This window comes from Pezoporus occidentalis, unplaced genomic scaffold (genome assembly GCF_034315485.1).
Source record: "Pezoporus occidentalis ecotype Australia unplaced genomic scaffold, CSIRO_AGI_Poc_V1 ctg209, whole genome shotgun sequence".
Lineage (NCBI taxonomy): Eukaryota > Metazoa > Chordata > Aves > Psittaciformes > Psittacidae > Pezoporus > Pezoporus occidentalis.
The window spans coordinates 249,812-274,738 of record NW_026913953.1 but is presented as its reverse complement, the minus strand read 5'-3'; the positions used below and the strand labels follow the sequence as shown (position 1 = coordinate 274,738).

Below are 24,927 nucleotides of genomic sequence, written 5' to 3'. Positions count from 1 at the left end.
TGTTTTGCTTCCTCTAATGAAATAAAAGTTTTCTCAGACACTTCCACGCTGTACCTTTATCTCCTTCAACATAAAATTCCTTTTTCTTTCTTTTTTCCTCAACTTTCCTCTGGGAAGAGAGACTGTCTGTAATCACTGAATTTTACTCTCTGTGAAGGTAGAAGAGGAACAGATGTGGAGAAATGTCACAGAGTAAGCAAAGACCAGATTTTTCCCAAATCTTGTTATTGATCACTTCTTTCAATGCTACTAGAAATGTGTCCTAGATCTCTTCAAAGAGAGGGAGGGGGAGAGAAGAAGAATGCATGGTGCCTCCCCCAATCAGCAAGCTCTTTCAGCAACTAAAGAATGACGGGAACATGAAATTGTCATTTCAGCGGATGAAAAGAAACATAATGGCAGGACAAAAAGGATGCTGGATAATTCTGAAATTTTCAAATACAGATAATTAATAAGTATTTATGCTGCTCCTCAACTGTAAATAGTGTAACTCAGTAGGCGCTTTTGCTGGCATAAGGCCCAAAGTTTTGCTCTGGAAAAGCCTGGGAAGATGGTAAATTGTAATATGGATAAAAGCTTTTCTGAATCTATAAAGTCAACAAAACATATTATATAGGGACTCTGAGGAAAAAAAGAAAAGAAGGAAAAAAATTTATGATAAAACAGGTTCAGATGCAACATAAGAGAAACAAACTATGAGAGAAGAATCCAGTCAATGTCCCACCTGAGCGAAACAGCAGAATGCTTCAAAGGCAGCCAAGGCTAAGAGGGGATAAAAGTAATCATTTCTCAACTCTTTCCCTGTGTAAGAATCTAATGGGGAGTAAGTAACTGATCCAGGCTTGAAGGCTGTAATAACATGATCAGTTTTGAAAGCAGCAATTCAAAAGACAATTCCACTTCTTCCCTGTGGAACAGTGCATACTAAAGTAGACAGTCTTGATTTCCACCTTCTGAAATACCATGATCACCTCAATAGAGCCACTAACAAAAGAAACAAAAAGAGAAACAACAAAAGCACAAGTTCTTTTGTAAAGAACTTTTTGTAAAGAACTTTCACCTCTTTCCTCTGTGCTATCATTCTTTACATTTTATTACTTTCACTGAATTGCTAACATTGAAGTTACATTTCTTGGCATGATCCATGTTCACATCTGGGATCAGGCTGCTCATCTAAGAGCGATATAGACGGCAATATCTTAAGCATCAAGCAGCACACCACCCTTAACCAACAAGAAGAGTCCAGGGCTCTAATACTGAGCAAAAGGAATCAGAATCCACTGTGACAGGAACACACTGCTGCTAAGAAATATGAACAAGGACACGGAGAACTTGTTTCATGAAAAAAATTATTTGCCTTGCAATAGTTCTTCCAGATTCTTCTGCAGTTCCTGTTCAGTCAATAAACCTGTACAAGCAAAAACACATGTGCTTAGCACAGCCATTTTTGCCAGCAGGCACAAAACCAGCTTGGGGCCTGCCAATAAGACCACCATGTGCAGTAGCACTTTACTCCATGGTAATACACACAGTGACAGCTGAGAAGAGAGACTGAAGCAAAAAGCAGAAGAGATGCTGGCTAGAACAGCCTTGATGGTCAGGTAGGGCCAGTTTCGTAATTTATGAGGTACAGGACCACTCCACATACCCTACTCTCAAGAGCTTCTCTTCCTTGCCTGCTCATTGAAAGAGGGATGCCGATGCCAGCTGTTCTGCACTCTTTCAGTTGGGTGCACAAAAGTGGACCTTCGAGGGGTAAAGCTTGTGGTCACAAGCATTTTTGTTTGCTTTGTTTCTTCTGCATCTAGACTTCTTATAAGGACTTACTGGTACTGTCACCATTGCATTAGTCCCAAGGCAATTACTGTCAGCAGACAGCCTGAGAGCTACTACATCTTTTCCTAACTTAGCCCAAGCAAAATCTGAGCATTGTCTTCATTCATATCTACTCTCTGTGCACATTCCCAATGGAATAAATAAAGATTGAATTTGACCCATAATAGGAGTAATCCTTTCTGGTTTAATTTTCTAATCCAAGAGGAAAGGCCTCATCATAGCATGCAGCTTCAAGTAACACAAAATCTTGGGATCTTTCCTAGAACTGGTTTTCTGGTTGGGCAGCATCAAGAGCAGATATTTCTGCTGAAATCAGCATCAACTTGTCATTTGACAACCACTGCCTTGGTCAGAGTCCAGTTAAGGAGCTGCTGTTACTCAGCTGGTTGATCTGGGTGCATCCCCCAGACAGATCAGCCCATACATGTTTATTCACCTTAGTCTGGCATTTACACAAGCTTGCAAACTCTGGAGGGGTCTTGGGACTCCATCAGAAATAAACAATCCCAACACATTCCCAATTCCTCCTCTTGCAAAACGGACATCTCCAAATTCAATTTTCATGATATATTAATATAGGGACCACAAGAACAAGAGAACACATGCTCTGGCCCTCAAAATGACCATTTTTCTCAGAAAGGCATGTAGAAATACACTGAATATTTATTGGACTGGAAAACTCATCACAAGGGAGGCTTTTCCAGCATGGCTAGGCTTAGCTCTTTTTGTCATTAACTCTTATGTGGGGAAAATGCCCCAGATTTTAACTGCAACAAGGGAGAAAATACGGCTTTTAAAAATTCATTCAAGCACACCAATGGGCTTTTTTATACCCTTTTGTAAAGCAGATGGCAAGATGAAGCTATACCCCCTGGGCCTGCTTCAGGGATCTAACACAAATGCTCTTCTCAAAACAGATCTCAGATGATGTTGGTGTCATCATTTCACTCGGGGATTTGGGTCAGGCTTTACACTCAAATCTGGTTTTTATATAGTACAAGTGCACCCAGACTAGACTAATGGATAAGCATCAGGGAGAGTAATACACACACAGAGCCCTCTCAGGCACTTCCAGGTTGCTGATTTACACTGGTGCATTTAGACTGAATCTTTCTAATCCAATTAAAATCTCATCTGACCTGTCAATACCGATGCAGTCTGTTTTATAGTAGCGTCTCATAGCACATGCATTAATCCAGACCTGTGGACAAACTATCCCTTCTAGGCAAATTCTGCATTTGGCCAGTCTGGTTTTTCACCCAGGTTCTCTCACTCAAAGGCCTTAACTGCTCCCATGTTACTTGCCTACCCAGGAACTCCTGGACATGTATACCTATCCTATCCAAGTACTTTATAAAAATGTACGATGCACACCACTGGCCTTCTGAAAAACAGCACTTTTCTCTCCCAGCTCACTTCTCACGTAATGATGGCTAAGTTACTATCATTAAATGTAAGAACATGAATATGATCTATTTTCATTTCAATAGCTTCATTTATTTGAAATGCATGTGCCAGTTACAGGCTGTCAGCACCAGCACATTTAATAAGTTATAGCATAGACCAACAACTCTCAAACTTCTGGGGCCAAAAACTTTTACAGATCATCATGTATGCTTGTCATTAAATTCTGCACCAAAACCATTATAAATTACACTGTTTAACAGACTTCCAGAAAGCAGCTGTGAGCTGTTCTGCCACAAGCCCATGAAACCCAGTATTTGCCAGGCATAAAACAGAAAGCTTAATATTACCATAAACTCTCAAAACTCCTCATAGAAACCAACACCCTTCTCAGTGAGCAAAAGCCCAGCAGCAGCTAACCAAGTCTTTCACAATGACCCAAAGGTAAACAAGTTCAAGCTTTCATATGCCAAGTTCAGAAGCAAAGTGTATCTGTTGGTGACACCTTCATAAAAGACGATTTGAATGTTTCAATGGATCTCAGTACTGGTGAACTTTGATACAGCAATTAAAGCTTTGCATGTGAAAATCAATACTTAAAACAGCACCCAGAATTAAACTAACAGCAAATTACACTCTTACTCATGAGAGATACCTGTCACCAAGCAGAATTCTCCAGTCAGTCAGCTGCGCTTTCAGAGAGAAATTCAAGTAGTCTCACATAAAAGATTAACTGACTTAAACATAGACCAGGATTTTGTGAAATCTCTCTATTAAGAGAAGATTCCTCATTTGCTACTTAGAAGCAGTATACTCTCTTTTTGCTGTCCTGAAACCACTGCAAATCTTCTCATTCTCACAGTCCTGTCATAGAAAATTGTAAATGCTAAAAAATTGTGATGGGTGCTAGGGGACATGGAAACAGTTAATGGAAAATAAATCAATACTAAATTACTATGTACACAGAAGGAAACTTTGGCTGAGGAAGCCCTTGAGCTGAAAATTGTTAGAGGGTTGGAGAGTACCATGGAAAAGACCACCCTAGGGCCACATCTTAAATGTGGCCTAGGCCTAAACACTCTAGGCATCTGCTTTGGACCCCATCTTGTAATGGAAGCCTAGGCTAGGTTGTCAGACCACTGATCTGACAAACTATAGCTGTCCCTATGTTTACTATGACTTACTATAGTTGTCCACATGTTAACCTCCACTTACATACCTAAATTATGTGGTTATTTTCATAGCACTCTGAAGCCATGGTAATGGATAAGAACTTACTGGGCTAATGTTGTAAGTGTAATGTAGGAAGGTTATTGTCAAATTCCTCTAATTCTGAGATCCAGTATTTTCTCTCCTATTTCTCTTCTCAGTGCCAGCACTCAGGCTTATATATACACTCAATTTGCATAACCTCCGATCTCAGAGTAGTAATGAGATAGCTGATCAACTGCATCAAATGGGCATCACCTCTACAATGCAGACTGCAAAATATCACAGCCCTATGCCTTCTGCCCGTGTTTTTGAACAAGAGGGCAAAGACAGTGAAGTCATTTGATACCAAGAATGAACAGTAAGTGCAGTGCCTGCTACTGGAATCTTTGACATTTACCACAAAAACAAACAACAAAGTTCACCTGAAATATATCCTTCCCTTCCTGTTCATGTCTGTGCTATTACAGACATTATGAACAGGAAGGAATTTCATGGTTCAAAGGCAGCTGGATGATGAAACAATCAGCATGGTCACCTGCTTTTTGTACCTCACCAGAAGTATGCTACCAATCAGCAAACAGTATAGTCCTTATTTTATAGGCCCAAAACCCCTACTGTGCTATATCATGCAGCAGATTTCATACCAAAGTTGCTAACAAGAAATCAGCTGTCAGGGATTCTCTACAAAACTTATGAGGTTCCTTCTAATATGCCCAATTCTGTATCTGGAGGATTGCATAATGCTGCAAGAATAAATAAGCATATTTAAGCATATTTAAGTATCTTCTTGTACTTACTCACAGAGTGCCACTGTCATCCACCCCATCATTTGTCTCCTTTCTCCCACCAAGGAATTGGTCATAAAAGAATGAGGGGGAGCGAGAAGCCTCAACATAAGTATTTATCCTATCCTTAATAAGTTCCCTAAGTCCCTTTACTCCTTTCTCTGAGAGGAGGAGTTCATCCACCCCCTAAAATATATCAATCTGCCAGCAGAAACTTACCACAAGTTCAGAGAATCTGGCATTGAGCTCTTCTGCTGGTGGGATTGGGACAGAAAATTCAAGGAACTGGAGGGGGTTATTGTCCTTGAGATTGATTTCAGGGAGGTCGCTACCCCCAAAACAGCAAAGAAACCCCAATGCATGACGATTCCTCTTCCTGGGTGCCATGGTCATGGTGTATGGTGCTATCTTCTGATCATGTTCTACAGGAAGAAAAAAGAAAGCAAACCAGACATTAGTTGATAAACAAGACTCTGTTGGACCTGTGCAGCACTCTGTAGTTACAAGTCACAGGTGTAACAACTGAAACAGAACAGAAGGATCCAAGACACAAAAGAGCAAAACAAACACTCAAGATAGATAAGGGAGCTATGCTTTAATACGGTATTAACATGTTCCTGTATGGCAGTGTAAACCACTTCTCCCAAACTTTCTAAAGAGGTTTTACAAATTCAGTGTGGGATTTCCCAGAAGGCAGATTTATCAGCAATACCCAGTAGCCAAGGTTGAATGCTACCATTGAATGCCATCGCCCTTTCTCTCACCACTATAGTAAAGGAACCAAAGTATCAGAAGCAAAAAGCATACACTGGAGAATTTACCCAGAATAACTGGAAGAATCCTCCAGAGGCATGCCATTTGGTCAAGATACAATGAAGAATGAAACATTAAAGCAGAAATCAACTCACACACCCCCCACTCCCCAGAGCCAGACCACCAACACTATATCTCTATGTCCAGGAGTATTGCAGTAGGATCATTTTGTCTATCCCACTTTCAAATACACATAACTAGTTTGGGCTGCTTTATGTATCCAGGGGAGAAAATGTGCAGTGCTAATGCATGCTTTCAGAGGTACATTTGAGCTACCCCATCTTGACAGGACCCAGGCTTGAGGAGCTTTAGTATCAGGAGTGTAAAGGGAGGCAAAAGGAGGCCTGAAGGAGGAGCAAGGAGTCACTAATTTCACCACACACCACCATTTGTGAGCAGCCTATCCAAACAGGAAGTCTCCTGCCAGCAGTTGGAAAGGAGGGATCTGTGCAGTCCACAGAGAGCCACATATTTTGCCCTTTTAAGGGACTTGTTTGACAGCTCAGGGGCTTATTTGTGTTATATTTTTGAAGGACTTCACTTTTTCACTTAATCTGCAGAATACACCATATCCTTAGAGAGTAAATAATTAAAGCCTGTTGTAAAGCCCTGCTCCTGGGCACAGGGCAGGAGAGCAGGGAGGGAGGTGGCAGGTAAACCAAATCACAGGATGCTGGATGCTGTATTAGCAGCAACACAGCTGAGCTTTGTCATCAGAGCAGCTGCTGCCCTAACCTGCCCCACAATGCTTTAGTCTGCTTGCCAGAACAAGGCTGCTTTGAGCTCTCACAGTAGCTGTGCTAGGAAAAGCACCTTTAGGACAGCAGTTGCATGCTGGGTCTTAAAATACTGCACATAGCCAGAGGCTCTCCAGGGACATCTTGTATAGACATCAGCATGCTTACTTAAGAAAAAAGAAAACCCTAAGCAACAAACAACAACAAAACAAAAAAACAAAGCACCCAAACCTCCACCCTTGCAGCACTATGTATTTGGCAGGCACCTGCCCTACTTTGTGCTAGGATTAATTTATGTATCACCTTCTCTTATGCACTGGAAGGGCATCAGCTGCAACTCTCACACAGCTGAAAGTGAGCTGGTACCAAGCACCGTCTTCTGGAATGTCCACTTTCCTTTGCTCTGCATGCCAACCCTGCAAGGGGTGGTTTGTCTCAGCAGGACACTAGGGTAGCATGATGCTGGCTTCAAAAGCACATTCATAGGAATATCCTCATTAGGAGATGCCAAAGGTCAACTTAACCCTGGAACGGTTCTCTGACACTGTCAGCATAACCAAAATGCTCTCAAACCTACCACAATGGCATGCACAGCAACTTCTGTTTCCCCTCAGTGGTGGGGACTTAAGAGATTCAGTTCTTAAAAGATTTCACAAAAGAGCCTCAGAAGAAGTCGAACTTGTCCACCACAGACCATCTTCTCAGGGACTACTCTGAGCAGAATGTCCTTGATGGTAATCTGATCATGGATGAGGTTTGAACCCATTAGTTCGACAAATTTTTGTTTGGAAGGAACTCTGATCAATGAGACCTGATTTAAGTACAATATAACTACACTTAATTCAGTTGTAACCAAGCTCTGGCCCACTTCCTAGAGGCTTCTTCACCAACCACCAAAAGGAACAACATTCCCTGGGGCATGGAAAGTGAATGATTCTTGGAACAAATGGCTGAGAGATTGAATTGATCGGACCGTAACATTTTCCTTCACGAGTTCAGGACAAGACTTTGGTAAGAACGCCTCTAAAAAAGGTACTTTCCCAGGAAATGAGTACGATATAAACGGATAAGAAGATCAACATTTTCTACAGAGCAAGTACTGTGGTGCAGTACCTGTGGTTGTCCTGTACTGACATTTCATCACTCAGTATCCGTCTTGAGCAGGCTCACCTAAGAGGTGAACAGTCTCCAAGCCTTCTTCACCCATAATGCCAAAAAAATGCACAAGCTAGTGCTTGTTCCTGCAGTGTTTTTACAAAATCAGCATCCGGTCCTTGGGATCTATACTTGAGAAACTCAACAAAAGCTACTCAGCTTTTACTACTCTGCAAAAGCATGTACAGCTCACATAAATAGTAACCTTGTAGTGCCTCACTTTCATAAAGCAACATTCCATTGCACAACTTGTACTCTTAACACTGGCACTTTCCAGGTCTGTCCATAAGCAGCATGCAGGAAATTCATACTGACACAGAGGGGTTAAATGGTACTTTTGTATTGCTACAATACCATAGCTGTAGATAGGTGAGGTGTCTAGATGCTTTTAAAATAAGAATAATTGAACACTTTGAGAGGAATCCAGCATAGGTACTTCAGAAATTAATCACTGAATGAATGAATAATATTTCTAAGTGGGAGCACTATCTTTCTAAAGATTAACCCTGCCACTCACCAGATGCTGAAGGGCATTTACTTAAGAACCAAAATCTGGGGGAAATGTGCTTCCAAAGGATAGGGTGGGTGTAGGGCAGAAGGCAACAAAGAAAATTTAAAAATTACATCTTTCATCTTTGATTGGTAATTGATAGCAAAGCTGTCAAAAATAATAAGTATGGAAACAACAAAAAGTGGTTTTTTTTATTATTATTCTAATAAAAGCTCTATCACCTTTAACTTCTTGCAAGTAAAGCAATTGTAAAAATGAAACATGTTCAATATGCCTCCAGCAGAATCAATGGGAAATCTCTCTCTAGAGAGAATCCCACTATTACACATATCTCCCTCCCACAGCTCTTCTCGGTTGTACTGTTTTATCCTTTTGCAAAACACAAACATGTTGTTGTCATTTCAACAGCTAACCGCACACCCGCTCCTCATAGCTACCCCCCTCCTGCTTCCCAGCCCCATCTGTGGTTCGGCTCAGGTCAGGAGTCACGGTCTGGAACACTGCCGAGGTCTAATTATAACAACGTCCGCTTCCTCTAACAGGGCATATGTGTTCATTTCTAAACCATTTGGTACAGTGACCAAACACAATTAAGCTAATGCAATTTTTAAGTCTTATCAGAAGGTTTAGCTACATGGAATGGGATCCATGCTAACTGCATGCCAAGATCCTCTTTCAATTGGAGGTTCTAAATGGTTTCTTCAATTTCTTTTCTTCATTCACATCTCAGAAATTATAATTTTCATGTGAACATATCCTGAATAAGCAACGTTCCACAAACAAGACACCTGAAACAGGTGCCAGCAGCTCTCCTGTGCAAGACACCTGATTAACCTAATTCTTACCTCACTGTCCTGTCCTCCTCCACAGTGAACAGCCAGAGCACAACTACAACTAAAAATGAGAAAACTATTTATGCATCATCACCTTTGGAAAAACAGAAGAAAGAGAACTCTGTGGGTTAACCAAACACATGCAGCCCTGCAAAACTAGTTTGCAATGAAAGGAAGCATTAATGGAAAAAAATGACACTCATTTCCAGAGCTGAATCTTTACTGATCATCAACAGACACACATTTTTTGGTGGATGTAGGCACAGTTCCCACCTGAGTGGGACGCATGGGACTCAATGTATGATGCAGAATCACTGTCCACACTGGTTTACGCTAACAGAAGAGGAAACAAAGTAAATCACTTCCATTTTCCTTCAAATCTGTATCTTTTTCTATGGCAAGATAAAACATATAAATGTGATGTATTATAACACAAGTAGAAAGAAACCTGAACTTCGATTGGTTTGAAGCATAAACCAACTTGCTTTCCACCCCCCAAATCCAATATTGAATCTCTATGTCATTTAGCTATTAAATAATAAACCATGAGAACTTCATGGCATTATAATAGCTACCTTCGTTATCACTTACTGATGATAAAATGGAGAAAATAAGCACTGGCCTAAAAATTGTCAAAATATATACACTGGGTAAAGCTAAAGAGCTCCATACTGATCTATGCTCAGCTCCCTAGACCACATTGCTTCTTCAGTACACAGACAGCAAAACTATGAGCTTCACACCATGTTCCAACTGCCACGGGAATTCTCCATGTATATCGCATGTAACATGACAGATGGCAGATGCAACATAAAGCAATTGCAGCATGAGGGAGAGGCCCAAAATGGATCAATAGATCACAGGAAAGAAAATCCTGGTATACACATAGTATTATATATTATTAATACTTTATTCTTTATTTTTTTATTCACACTTTATTTATTTATTTATTCACCTATTGCCTAGGAAGTATGTCCTGAGAGAAAAGGGTAGGGTTATTAGAAGAAATACTTAAAGCAACATGTCTGTCAAAAATGTGTTTATTTTTAATACTTTAAGGAAGATCAAGGATGTGCTGGATGACTAATGACCACTAATGTTAGTCTGTTAATGCCCACAAATCCAATACCTCTCACCTTATACCATCTTACCAGCACAAAAAAAAAAGCTAAAGTACTGTAAGAGCTCTTTCCTTTTCAAGAGATGAACTTGTAACACTCTCACTGTCCTCACCTGGGAATGAGGGGAGAGAGGGGAAAGCACTACAAAAAAAAACCCCAAACAAACCCAAAAAACTGAACAACAAAAGAAAACAGAAAAAAAAAGATACCAGCAGGCTCCTTTTTCCCAATCCATTTATCCATCAAAATTGCATTCATAGAAAAGCAACGCTAAAACAACAGTCAAATCAAGATTCAAAATAAAAAGTGGAAAGAGCAACAAAGAAGAGTCAGTATCATAAATCTGGCTAGTAATTATTTATTTTCTTTACACTTTTTTGTCTACCTTTTAATCGAGTAGAGGTTAATAATTTTCTATACCTGACTTAGCTGACTGAACAATCCATTCATCTTTTTACCTGCCAAGAAGTTTTATTTTCACAAACGTATTGATTTACTATAACTGACTCCAGACAAAAATTTGCAGGGTCAAAAACTAATCTGTCCTCCTAGACACCAAAAACTGAGTCATAATTATAATCTTACATCTCATTTAAATGCAAGTAAGCCTACACATCCTTAACATTTGTGAATGGCGATGTGATCACCACAGCTTCACCTGCAAACAAAACAAGTAAAATACACAACACACAAGTGTTCACCCAGAATACATGTGTTCCTCATCTCCTCAGTGTCTAAGCACACAAGATACTTGGCCAAGAGCATAGGCCAAGATGTCCTGCTAAACAGCAACTCTGGAGGCAGGAACACATTTTTACTTAGTGCTTATTGTACCATTGGTTCCCATTCCTATTTATCAGTTCCACGCTTAGGCAAGTTTAGCAACAATTCCAACCAACACATTGGTGGGTCCAACAGGACTGCATACCCCCAAAATATAAGCAACCTTTCTGGTTTGAGCGCAGTAGTCTGGTGTCCTGATTTTCTTTCCTTGAGTTCTCCCTGTTCTTACTTCTGAGTTTTCTAGTGTTGCAGCACTACAGTTTCAGCAACATTTACCTCTTCTCAGTCAGAAAGTTTGGATTGCTACCAAAATCAACTTTCTTGTCTTTGTCACCATGAACCACATTTGTTCTATTAATAAACCTCCCTAAAGATTACTCCATTCCCTACTATTAAAATAAATAAATAAATAAAAACAAAAAAAAACACAACAAAAAATTCCTTCAGGCAAGGACGAAGTCCTCTCTTTCTGTCTACGAGCTTTAGTTCCATTCTCTATTTTTTTTCCACTGCTCCACAGTAATATCCTCACTTTCCTTCATAACTCTTAGATTTGAAATATTTTCTAATTAGTAGCTTAGTAGTAGCTACTTCCTATGCCTCAAACTGCAACTCTTTATTCTTTAAGCAGATACTACAGACAAAAAAAGACCTCTGAAGAGACATCTACTACATGACACAGGGTGTAAATCTACACCCTTGTGTAAAATTACACAAGGTGTAGATTTTACAATTTTTATAAGATGTATGTTTTATTTTTGTTGTATTAGATTCCATCAGTATGTTTCAATTTTGTCGCATTGTACCCCACTGTCCTAGGTGTGGCACTGAGGTTATAGGTTTTCCAGTGTAGGATTTAATCTATCTGCTTAAGTTAGTTATTGTACAGTGCCAAGTAAACTTATAGTACTATACAAATAGTCATGAAAACAATAGGTCAGCAAATATAGTCACCCAGCTGGAATCTTTCCAGGACACAGTGGTTCACATCCCAATAATGAAGCTGCTGCAGAGGCAGCATTTAGCAGTGTCCACAAATTCAGCATGCATAAATTTATGTTTTATGAAATAATGGTATTTACGCAATGATTTCCCCTACAGCATCATCTTCTTCACTAGGTAGGTTGGCTAGTTATGTCGTTGCTCTTCTTCAAATTACTGGGATAGTAAGACCTGTGGGAAATAAGCTACATAAAAACAAACACAGGGAAAGAATTCCATGGATGCCACCCCTGGACCCAATCATAAATGAGGATAAAACCATCCAGCACTAAATCTTTTCAAACACTTTCTACAATCCCCACATTTTATTCTTGAAAGAATTCAGGTGTTAAAGATGTTATTTTTAGAACTTGCCAAGAACATACTGTAATCTCAAGTCCCTGACTCCAGGAGAAGGCTACAGTCCGAGTTGTGCCTGCGCTACCTACCAGAGTAAGTCTGAACTGCCTTTTCTGCAAGCTACAGACACACCCCAGTCTGCTGTCTAGACAGCAGACCCAGGTTAGACTCTTAAACTTCTTTTTTGGTGGTGAGTACAATGCTGTGATGCAGTTTCACAGGAAAGAGTGTCTTGAAAGATGGAGTCTGAGATGAAACCCATATTCAGCATAAGGATTAATAGACTGAAGATGAAATAGACCACGATAATGTTAGTCAAGCAGACACAAACTTTAAAAGCCAGAACCAGCATATTAGTGTTCTGTTTTCGTATTGAAGAAGTGTTTTCCCCTACAGGAAGATGAAGTCCCATGCCTTTTACAAGTCTTATGGTATGAAATGCCTCTAAGAACGTCACTGGTTTGAAACTAGCCCTAATTGGCAACATCTGCCAGTTCTGTCCTTAAGACCAGCTCCCAAGGATGAGACATGCACCCTAGTGCTGAGTCCCTGATCACCTCAAGAAAGAAGCCAAGAGCAGGCTGACAGGGAGAACAAGCTATCCCAGTCAACCTCTCTAAGCCAAAAGACCAGGAATACTGGTAAGGAATACTGGTAAGGAATACTAGAGCTTGGTCTACAGACTTGAAATCTCTGCAACATTTCCACTGGGAATAGTAGAGTTTAGTTATAAGGGATGTCAATCCAGAGTTTCACAGTAGCACTAAGAACTGCTACGTTCAGAAGAATGATCACACAAAAACCCATTAGTAGGAGCATCCTCTCTTGTTTGAGTCATTGTAATTTTTCCATTCTGTCATTGCCCAATTATTTCCAGACATGATGTAACTATTTTGCCAGGGGATTTGGGAGTCAAAATGTTGCTTTTGTTGTCATCATTATCCTGGGTGCCTGAATTTTCCAGACAAAATAAGCTGCTGAGGGCATTAGAGTGCCTCTGATGAGGGAGAAATAATCTGTAAGAACTGCCAGTGTGTTCCAAGAAAAACAAACAAACGGTAGAGCTCCAATTACATCTTCCCAAATTCCAGCTCATGTCCATGTGAAATGATGTGTTCTTATTCAGACAATTAGTAGAAGAATGTTTCATCTGTTGTCCAACGTTATCACAGCATACAAAACACGATTTCCATTCTAACACTGTGTTCAGGACCACTACAGGACAGTAAAGCTCAACTTGACTAGAAATATGCCTTGGTTACAACCAATGGAAAATAGCCACAGATGTAGGTGTACAAGTGCTGTCTTCACTATTGACAGGCAAATCAATTGCCTGCACTGGTAAAATCTTCCTGAAGTTCTCGCATTGGGAAAAGCAACTCAGTCTTTACAGCAGATGGGTATAACTGGGAGAAACCAACTTAGTCTTTACAGCAGATGGGTGTAACTGGGAGAAACCGAACACAGACACCATTTGGACTTTTGCATGGCTTTCATGGATGGCACTGAATATCTTCAAACCTAGTGTTCATCAACACCCAGGTTCCAGGCTGCAGATCTACCACTTTACTACTTGATACCTCAGCCAAAGTGCAGTATATTTCTACATGTCACTGAAAACCTGTAAATAAAGTTAAATGGTAGTTCTCAGTTCAGTTCCACATACTGAAAAGCAACTGATGGGGATGATAGTCGAAAGACTTCTTTAGTGATGGAAGAAACAGTCAAGTAGATGCATCGCAAAGAGAACAGGTCTAGAGGATTTTGATGCTCTCCTGGAGACGGTTTCTGTACGTCAAGGTACCGATAGGGTCAAAGTGTAATTTTATGTATCTATTTTTCACACTACTCAGATTCCATAGCTGTCAATTTGGCACTGGAAATAAATTCACTCTAGAAAATTAAGTTAAGAAAAGGTCATATACAGCATTTTATTTCAGCATTTTTATTTTTGTTCAACATTCTGACAAGGGATACTCTGGGTTCAGTTCCCCAAAACTTCAACATTACGCAAGTAGGTTTGAACTCTAAGCCAGCAGCTTAGTGAAGCTGTTGAACTTTTAACCTGAAGTGTCTTCATGAAGAATAGATATTTGGAAAGAGTTCTGCTCAAAGATTCTGGGTCATCTTCTGTGTGTATTTTTAAGTGGCATCCAGTTAAAATATGTTTTCTGGCTGCTGTAATATTTACAGGAGACTTTACAACAACACAGAAAGCTGGTTTCAGAGCTGTGACTTACAGTGTTAGCCTTTGGGGCTGTTAAGCATTTCATGGCATGAGGGTGAACAAGTCTTCATCTATATTTAGGTCAAATTCCACAGAGCTGATGCTCTGAGTAATGCAGGCTGTGATCAATTATGAGGGTCTGAAAAGTAAGAGCTTATCTAAACTCAGACACCTTCCTTTCATGGTCAGTGGGTGCTTTTGGCAAACAGCAGTATGCAACAAAGACTGCATAAAAGGAGGGACAGTGAGAACCCCCCTAAAATACCCAAACGAGAGAATCTGCTCTACAAAACAATACATACCCTTGTGGTCTAGAGCATGTGATACACAAGGGAGTGGTGGCTGTGCAAGTTGCTACCAACTCTATTCTACTGCCTTCTCTGGGCTGCCAATAGCTAGTTCTAGGCTCCTGGATTCTCATGGTAAGAGGTCATGTTCATGTCGAGGCTTTTTCTTGTTCATGATTAAAAGAGAAGTTTAAGTACTAAGGTATATCTAGGGAAGATTTCCAAGAACAGTAACTGACCAACACACTCTTCTTCCTCAAGGATAGGTCATTTGCTTAAATGTGTGCTCAGATAACCAAAGAAAACTGCAGAGAAGTAGCATGCAGTGGATAATTTCTAAGTACCTACAGCAAGCCAACAACCTGCCTGAAGATACAGCAAGTTCTTTCAGCTTTTGAGCCCAACCTGCTTGCATCTTGTTGGCAAAGATTTAAGCACACTCTACAGAAAAACAGACTGACTTATAAAATCCCCTCTGCTACCCAGCACAGCTTCCCACTAAAGGAAAAACAAGCAAACAAAAACAAACAAACAAATCCAACCCTGCTTGGGTTGCCACTAGATCTGGGTACACAGTCCTTAGGCATGATTCAAAAAGAAAGCCGATCTGTATACAAATACAACAGAAGCCTACCCTCTCTTATAGAAGAAACATCTGCCTTATTCCCTTAGGGCTGCAAACATTATTATTATTATGTTCACTGAAGTATGTCTTTGCAGAATGTGTGCCAATATCACTGCTTGTTGTCTCTAGTTCTACACAGCACTGATTTATTTGATAGATTGCACAGGAGTTTATCCAAATCATCACCTGCTGCAGTTTGTATTGTCTCACCCTTTAGAAGCATATTTAAAACTTATTTATATAATCAATTTTTCTTGCATCTTATGGCTTAAATTTAGGGATGGAATACATATGGTTAAAGACAGTAAGCAGTTGTACATTGCCTCCTACAACCACCTCAGGTCTTGGCTCTGCTGACCTGGTCAGGCAGGGATATTTATAAAATAAATACACAGTATGAAAGAATATTACCCACTGCAAGGATGACTGAATTTCCTGTAATCCTCATTTGCTACTTGCTGTAAAGAAGACATACCCAGTGTGGCAAAATGCATATCAAAATCTTTTGAGCAACAAGAAGTACCTGCTGCATTTTACCATTCTCCTGCCCAGAAACCCACTTGAACAAGGAAGCACTCTCAATTTTCACAAAATTTTCACCTACTTCCCAGCAAAATAAGTGGAAACTGCAAAATGCCAAAAGCTCTGAAACTTCAAGACCTATGTAGTTGGACTGGATGGCAAATCCAAGCAGAAATATGTAACCCAATAATTTACATGCAAGCTGCCAGCTTATCATTAATTTTAAACTATTGGCTCTTGGACGAGTAAATATGAAATGAAAATGGCACTAACACTACTGAATCCCCATGTTTTACTTCCCCCTGCCCTCCTATAGTCATTCATATTGCAAGCAAGGGGAGCACCACACTACAGTGGTGCCTGGAAATGCTTAATACACAGAAAATTGTACTGAGAAGTGGCTCCATCTCCAAATCTCTGAAAAAAAAAGATAAACTAGCAGATGTTTAATGCAGACACTGAACCCATACCACTGAGACACTCTTCAGAGTGACCTTTTCCCTAGTCCCTGTTCTGTCCATACCCTCACATCAGTCAAACACAGCCTGTAAGAAGCACAATTACTGCCCAGGAAATATTCTTAGTGATGGGTTCACAGTGGTATCAGCTATTAATCACAAAAAGCTCCACTGGGATAACCCCAGAATTAAATTAAGCAACACAAGTCTAGAGAGGGGAGTTGGTGTGGGAAGTAGTTTTAAGGAACGTTATTTTTTTTCCAAGAATAAAATGGTTCTTTAGACAGAAGCAAGTCCACAAGGACTCTAGAATATCCCGTTCATGCTGAGATTTCAAACACAGGCAAAAATTTTCTACATTTTTATGAGGTCATACATGGTAAGGAAACAATTAATCTCCTACAGGGCCTACTAAGAGCAGCACTAACTCTCATTAATTTCCAGAGCATATTTCATATCACTATCAATACTGCAGGACATTTCCAGCATCTACTGGAATACCCCTACAGTAAGAGTCTCCCCATTTAAATTGCAGCTGTGCATTTACATGGTGAACAGTTCTCAATCATCAAATCCTAGCATGATGACTAAGTCACCTGTGTCCCAGAAGGCTGCTCATAGTAGAACTGCCTCCAAAAAAAGTGCCTCTATGCAAAAAAGGATGAAACATAACAGGGCCCAAGTGAAAAACAAAATGAAACAAAAATCTTTAATACTGGGACTGGATCCACCTTGAGAAGCAGTTTTGTCTCATATGTTAATAGAGAGAAACAAACACTGACAATATCTTGGAAATGAGATCTCTCTGTCCCTTCTAACCAACCACTCTAGACCAAAGAAAGTATTTCTCCAAGTCGGAAGGAGTGTCTCTAAGGACCAAAGTTTGAGCTTTGAGTTACTAAATAACTGAATAGAGGGAAGCCACTTATCACAGGAAATGGAGCAAAGGGCAAGAAGAAAAAACAGTTTTCTAGCTGGAAGGATGCTATGCTCTATGGGATACTATAGCAAGGCTTGTCCCTGGAAGGACTGTGGTGTGGAGGTAATGCCTGTGGGTCAAATAGCCAATAGTTCAGTCAAGAAAATAAATTTATGCTTTTGTATTCATTTCTTCAAATATTGAGGCTGATATCACTCCAGATGAAATATCTTTTTTTATTGAATACTATGAGTCTCATATTGTGTAAAGTGAATTATTTCAGACCTTGACCAGGGAAATCCCAAAAAACCCATATTCGTACATGCAAAGTCAGCAGGAAAAAAAAAAAGTGGCAAAAAGAAAAAGAGGGAAGCATTTTATCCTTCTCTTCAGAAGGATATTGGAAAGTATAGTCAAAATTCTGTTCATCTTATCAAGGCAGTAAATTCAGGGTGAATTGAAATTAGGTTATAGAGACTTTACAGGAGCCTTTCATTCCTCAGATGAGTGAGCAACATACCTATGCAGAGGAAACTACATAGGGAATGTATAAGAGACTCGTATTAATTCTGATGGAAACACGTAACCTTGCAGAACGAGAGACTGACTCTTCCAAACAGAACTTGGACTCAATTCATTTCTAGTGAAATGTCCCTCACTGGAATTGTGCCAGATGGGCACCTGAGATTATTTTTTTATTTTAGTCCCCCAAATATTTCACTTTCTCCAAAGGTTCTTTGGGCTAAATTTAACAAAGTAGAGCATCCAAATTATCATTTCCTGACTTATGGGGAATGTATTCCAAGTCATATACAGACTTCAGTAGGAGCCACTATGAATGCCTCTTTAACTGCATTCACTCATGCAAATTCTATCATTTAAAGAGGCAAAGAAAAGCTGATGGTGCTAGGGGCAGAGTTGATAAACTTTCTTTTAATAATTCAGATTTAAAATTATTAAAGGTGAAACACCTTTTCATTTGCACTTTCAAACTGCTCAAGAACTGGGCAATGCAGTGAGGCAGAAATCTAAATTTAAATTGGAGGTAGTACCTCACACTGAAATAAGAAAGTGTACATGTACTTGGTTAATGTTGCACAGACCTATTGACAGGCTGGATGTACTCAAAAAAGGTTTAGTTTTCAACATTAATCCCAATTCTGTGAAAGTGCCTGACTACAGAGTCAGAAAAGCAACATGTGCCATACATCAGTAGTAGTTTTATGCTTCAGCTTCTCTTCCACACCTCCCCTTAAACCTTCCTTGCCCAGAAATACTCTTCCATGCTGGTTGTAACGGCTCAGCCAGCTTGCCTCAAATTAGAAAGAAAGTGAGGGTAGAGCTGTCACTGCTTTGATGCCCGTAAGCAGGAGTGGCTTTCAAACTGTGCAGAAAGTCAAAGTTTCTCTTCCCCTCTATGACCTCTGCACCTTCACCACCAGTGCCAGAGGGCAGAGATGCCCATCATGGAATTTACTGCAACAACCTTCAGCTCTCTCCATTCTGTGCCCCCATCACCACTGCCAGCAAAGACCTAGATGTAGTTTGCTCACTGCTCCTCCTTACCCACAGATGTTCAATGCATCACAGAAGCAGCTGACAAACAGCATTCATTCTGCAGAGTATAACTAACACAGGGGAAAGTTACATTAGATGCAGAATTTTTCCCCACACCGACTGAAGAATTTGTTGGGATATGCCAGTGGTCTGCATGTCTCTTAGTTGGTTTCAAAGGAACATTTTATGTTTTCTTACTTCTACTTGCAGATTCTCTTCACCAACTATAGCTTTGGAGCACATAAAATAAAATTCCTCTCACCTGAATATCACTTCTGAGACAACCCCATGGAAATAAACTAATGCCAGCACACTAACATCCAAGAACTGCTCAAAAACCACGTAAGATATTCAGCATCAGCCATCCACATACAACATACATGTATTCACACCTAAGGCACTGTCAGACTATTGGTGAATAGTAAAACAATGTCCTCCTGTTCTGCTGGTCAGTTAAACTCCCACAAGTAACTTGTTAATAAACATGTTAAAAATGGGTAACAAGTGTGGCTGGTGGAACACATACTTTAAACCCAGCTATTGAAATATGAGCCAAATTCCTCAGCTTCTTTCACTGCTTTGGTCATATATCCCTGGTTTTCAGTGGAAGGTGCTTTTATGCAGTAAATGCTTCCAGGATCAAAAACCTAAACATGCACACACACCCCCATGCAGCTTTAAAAGATAAACACAGGCAACTTTCATGTAAGTCTTCCTTCTCTATCTGAAGATAATTAAACAGTCTCAGTCCAGACTTCTGCATCCTCTTTCAAACTGACGGTTATTATGTCAAATGCTCCACGCTAGTTCAAGCTCTCTGTGCCCTCTAGATAAAGCAAAAGGATTTGCAATCCATCTCAAATAACCTGCTAGAAGGAACTGCCTTCTACGGGGAGAACACAGGTTTTTGCAACACCTGTTTTCTATCTTTTTCCAGCCAAGGAAGACTTCAGTGAGGATATTTAAAGATAGAGGGCCTAAACCAAAGCTTTACTTGGTCCATATATATATATATGTATATATATATATATATACAACCATTTATATAATCTCTATGATCTCCTTGTTCTCATTTCCACCACCAGACAGACTCATAAGCCCACAGCGTTTTGATGAACACACCAAAAGTAGCTGGGGACGTAATTATGAAAACATGCACAGCAAGTTTGTTTTATGGCAGTTTGTTTCATGGCTTTCCTCCAGCATTTTCGATGCACAGCTCCACTAGGGTCACAGTGCTAAAATTTTCCTTAAACAAGTCTCACTTGAAGGTCCAGACCTCTTTTTCTCTCTCCATAATACCACCTGCATCCCAACACTACCGGAAAAAAAGCTGAATTTATCCACTGCAGAGAAGGATGATGATGTGTATGTACATCCCTCTTACCAAGGCCTATCCTAGCTTGGCTGTGCTACACCATACCTTCAGTCATCAATGCAGTTTCGCAAGTGCTCCATGGGGAGAGTATTTGTATAAAGCCACAAAAAAGACTAACTTCTTTGGCTCATGACATCCAAAAGTTAGTGGGAATGCAACATGAGAGTTTTGAAACAAGCTCAGCAGACTAGCTAGAGCATCTTGGTCCCCTCAAAGCCTAGGTGAGATGAGACCCTGAAAGTGGAGGGTTTCCTCAAGTATTACATCCCACAATGGCTTTACACACAGAGAGCCCCATCTCACAGGGCTCCAATACCCCATTTTATGCTTGAATCCACATTTTTCCATTCAGAGGACATCAGAATTCCAAACTACGTGTTTTATTCTGTCCATCTCAGAAAGGTAAAATAATTGTGAATCCACATTATTTTATCAGGCAGCTAATTTATATGAAATGCATGTAAGAAAAGGTAGGAAAAAAAATGGTTGAAGGGAAAGCAAAAAGAAAAAGTAAAAACACTGCCTTCAGCGTCACTGAGGAAAATGTATGTCTTTCTCAAGGAACAATGTTTTTTTCATGCACTTATAAAGAGAATTTTCTTTCTTTGCAAACACTCTACTGTAAAACTAAAAGCAAACAACACCCAGATTAACAAAAAAGATCTGACAGGTTTTCTTTAAGAGGCAGAATGAACAACTCCTGGAGCAGTTAGAGGTGGTTTGAGCCATGACACACCTTTCCTTCAGAAGTTGATAAACGAGTTTTGAGGGAGATAAAAAGAAAGAAAAGGAAAATGTGAAATAATGAGCCACATATCCCCTTCAAGGAAGAAGTATAGTTTTGGTCTGCAAGAGGGGTTAAAGAGGACATTCAGAAGCAACGTGTACTACCAAGAAGGGAGGCCCAACTTCCCAACTTCCAATGTGTCCCAGAAGCCACATGCTGAAAACTTTCACATGGTAAAAAGCCAAAAAACACATGCCACACACCTTGTGGAGCTGAGGAAAGGGAAAGCACAAGGAAGTGTTTCATAGGCTGGATGAATAAATCCTCATGACTGCTGCTGCCTTTGAGATAAGGTTGGGCCAGGCAGGTAGCCAGCTCTTAAGAAAATGCTGCAAAATTGATTTCAGCAATTGAGGTTGGAGGGGGCCTCTCAAGATTGTCTAGTACAACCCCACAACCTCAAGCAGGGTTAGCTGAGGCAAGATGCCCAGGACTGTGTCAATTGGGTTTTGAGTATTTCCAAGGATGGAGACACAACTTCTCTGGACAGCCTGTGCCAATGTTCAGCCATCATCACAGTGAAAGTTTCTTACATTCAGATGGAATTCCCTGTGCTTCAGTTTATACTCATTGTGTCTGTCCTGTCATTGGGCCACTAAAAAGAGTGCAGCTACCTTAAGAAAAGAGTCAAATTTCCTAGAAGTCCTCTTACCAGCAAAGCCCCTGCTGTAAGTGTTATGGGGACTTACTCCTGTGTACAGATCTAGATTGGCTGCATGACAGATCACAGAGATTCTCTCCTAAGCCGACACCTGCTGATGAGACACAAGCTCAAGCTGAAGAACAAAGATCCATGCACTGAAGAGGTATGTTAGGAATAAACACACCTATACATTTTCCCATAAGTCAAACTCATGGATTCTCACACTACAAAAATTCACAGTCAGGGTGTCATTTAGCCAGACAGTCTCCATATTTGTAGAAGGTGACCCTTCACAGATTGTTACTCCACTGCATTAAGCCTTTGACCCATTCTTTCTCAAAACCAGATGTTAATGCCAACACAATTTTGTCGTTAATATTAAAAGCTGTGATTCCCCAGACAATTTAATACCAACAGAAGCAGCTTTAAAGAAAAGCTCTTGACTGGTAAAGCTTATAAAACTTTATTAATGACAAAACTATCACTAACATTAAAAGCTGTGGTTCCCCAGAGGTTTTAACAAATAGAGGCAGGCTTAAAGAAAAGTTCCTGATTCATAACACTTATCAAACTACTGTTTCCCAGTGCTAATACCATTTACAGCAGAGACACTGTCCCTGCATTAGCACAGTGACAAACACAGTGGAATTGTATGTCTACTGGTTCACATACCAGCTAAGGTAAGACCACTGCTATCATACTGGCTTGCTCCAAGACGTTCCCTAGACATGCTAGTCTACAGTTTCATTATTTCAATGCTTGGGAATAAGTCTTTGTAAATGGAGATGACCCAAACAAAACAACAACAACAAAAAAAAAACAAACATGATAACCAAAAGAAAAAACAACCCAACATTGGGTTTGGCTTTGAATTCTCCAGAGGTTTAGGACTTTGCAGAATTGTTCCCCTTGTATGCCTCTGCTGCTTGCACTGAAGTCAGTGGATGTTTGACCATTGATTTCTGTGGGAACAGGATAGGATTTTAGCCACAGCAGGACTGCTAACCACTACCATCTTGTTTTTGCCCTTCAGAAGCATTTCAGGGCAAATGCTTAGAAAGTAGTTGAATCCAGTTTTTGTAAGTAAAATCCCAGAAAAACCCTTTCCCAGAGGTCAAGCCTGGTTCCCTGGGGTCTGGGTGCATGCTTTCTGGTGGACTTCTCCTCAGCTTGTTGTGTGGAAGATAAGGAATTTGAAGGATTTCCTGCTTAGCAGCATGTAGCTCCCCAAACATCTGACAGTTTATGTACGAGGGACTGTCTCCACAGAAACCTGGCTAAAAAGACCATAATGATGAAAATGACTGCTTTCCTGCAGCAAGCAGCTCATCTTCTCTCCCTCACACTCTCCGTCCTGTACTACTTTCTAACTTTATTCTCTTGCCTGTGGTTTTTCCAAAGCACACCAGGTACCACACACCTCCTCCCAACCAGGTCTGAAGGGTATTAATATCCACACCAATGCACTAGCACTGCAGATAAAGCCACTCCCCATGGGGTCCTGAAATACACGCTCCCATTCACCAAAACATCATGGGCCAAGTGAGTATACACTTGGCCCTGGCTTGCCACCATACCACACTGCATATCTATCAGATAAGCCTCTAATAAAACCTCAACTGACGTCTTTTTCATAACTGTGTCAAAATCAGAAGGGCTTCCCCTCAAGACAGCTTGATTTTTATCTCTAAAGATGCAAAAGACTTGAAGGTGAATGAAACCGTTACATTTACCCTTACATTTCAGCTTATCTTAAAACAGGGCTGCGTGCACCTCTATGCCAAGGACTACAAGATGGGTGTTCTTTCTCTTCAGGCAACCCTTTACTATGCAGCTGCTTGATCTGTTCAGGATACTCATCTTCTAGTCCAACCACCAGTGTTAGTAAGGGAGATGAACGCTTACCAAGATCTACTCTGTCTTCTGAGAATAGCCACTCAAACAGCCAACTCAAACTCTCCAACTTCAGCACCTATAGGCTGTTAGCAGCTGCAGCCCGTCTGTAACATTCATTATTTAGCTGCTGGTTTGGTCAGGAATATGGAGCTCTACCTTGCCCTTGAGCTGCCTCATCTTCTCTGAACAGGTAGTACAGCACAACAGTAGAAGACAAAATGAACAAAACCCACTAGGCTAGTTGCCAAAATGTACAGGGGAAAAGTAACAGTGGATCTCCATCTGACCTGCTGGACAAATGTGTGAAGCATGGATAACAACTCAGGAATCAAGAATCCCTTGTTTGCTGAGAAATTCTGAATGGTACAATGTTTGAAGAAATATAATTAAAAAAATCATAAATATAAATACACATGAATGCCCTATATCAATCATTGCCAAAGGGACAGCAAAGCAGGAATGTCCAGCTGTGTCCACAGCCTGATATGCTGCCTTTTAGATCTGCTCAAAACTTCTCACTTTCCAATTCCCATTTAAAAAAACCAAACCAACAAACAAAAAAAACACCACAAAAAACCACAAATAAAACAAAAAAGGAAACATCCCACAGTTTTAAAGCATGTGTGGAAGGTACTGCAGATCAAAACATGGCAAGCTAAGTGGCACTGTGGAGTCATAAAAGCAACACAGGAGGATATTTCCACATGTTAGGTGGGCAACAAGTGAATACAGGTTGGAAGCATGAAGGATGTGAAAGAAGGCAGTGTAAAACTCTGGCCTCAGGTCTACCTGGCTTCCACCGGCCTCAGTAAGATTTACATTCCCAAATCTGACAGACAATCTTATGAATGATAAAGCTGAAAGTGTTGTACCAATCAGCTAGTCTGACCTCATGCACAGCACAAGCCACAGGATTGACAAACTAATTCCTGACTGAAGTAAAATATAACTTTTCAATAGGCATCTCATTTGATTTAAAGATTTCCAGCAGTAGAAAAATCTACCACAACCCTCAGTAAACCGCATCTCACTTCAGAAATGTGTGTTTCACCTGCCAAGTTTCAACTTCCAGAGCCTGGGCCCTGACTTACTTTTCC

At 40.3% G+C, this 24,927-nt stretch overlaps 1 protein-coding gene across 2 annotated transcripts in view; it reads right to left on the bottom strand.

Annotated features, from left to right (window-relative positions):
• The window catches only part of DAAM2 (dishevelled associated activator of morphogenesis 2), a 171,597-nt gene that overhangs the window by 113,790 nt on the left and 32,880 nt on the right, over positions 1 to 24,927 (bottom strand). For both annotated transcript variants that reach the window (XM_062619065.1, XM_062619066.1), the window contains exon 2: positions 5,457 to 5,659. In XM_062619065.1, the coding sequence (XP_062475049.1) occupies positions 5,457 to 5,630 (174 nt within the window). In that variant the 5' untranslated portion in view covers positions 5,631 to 5,659. The remainder of the gene's footprint in view (positions 1 to 5,456; positions 5,660 to 24,927) is intronic.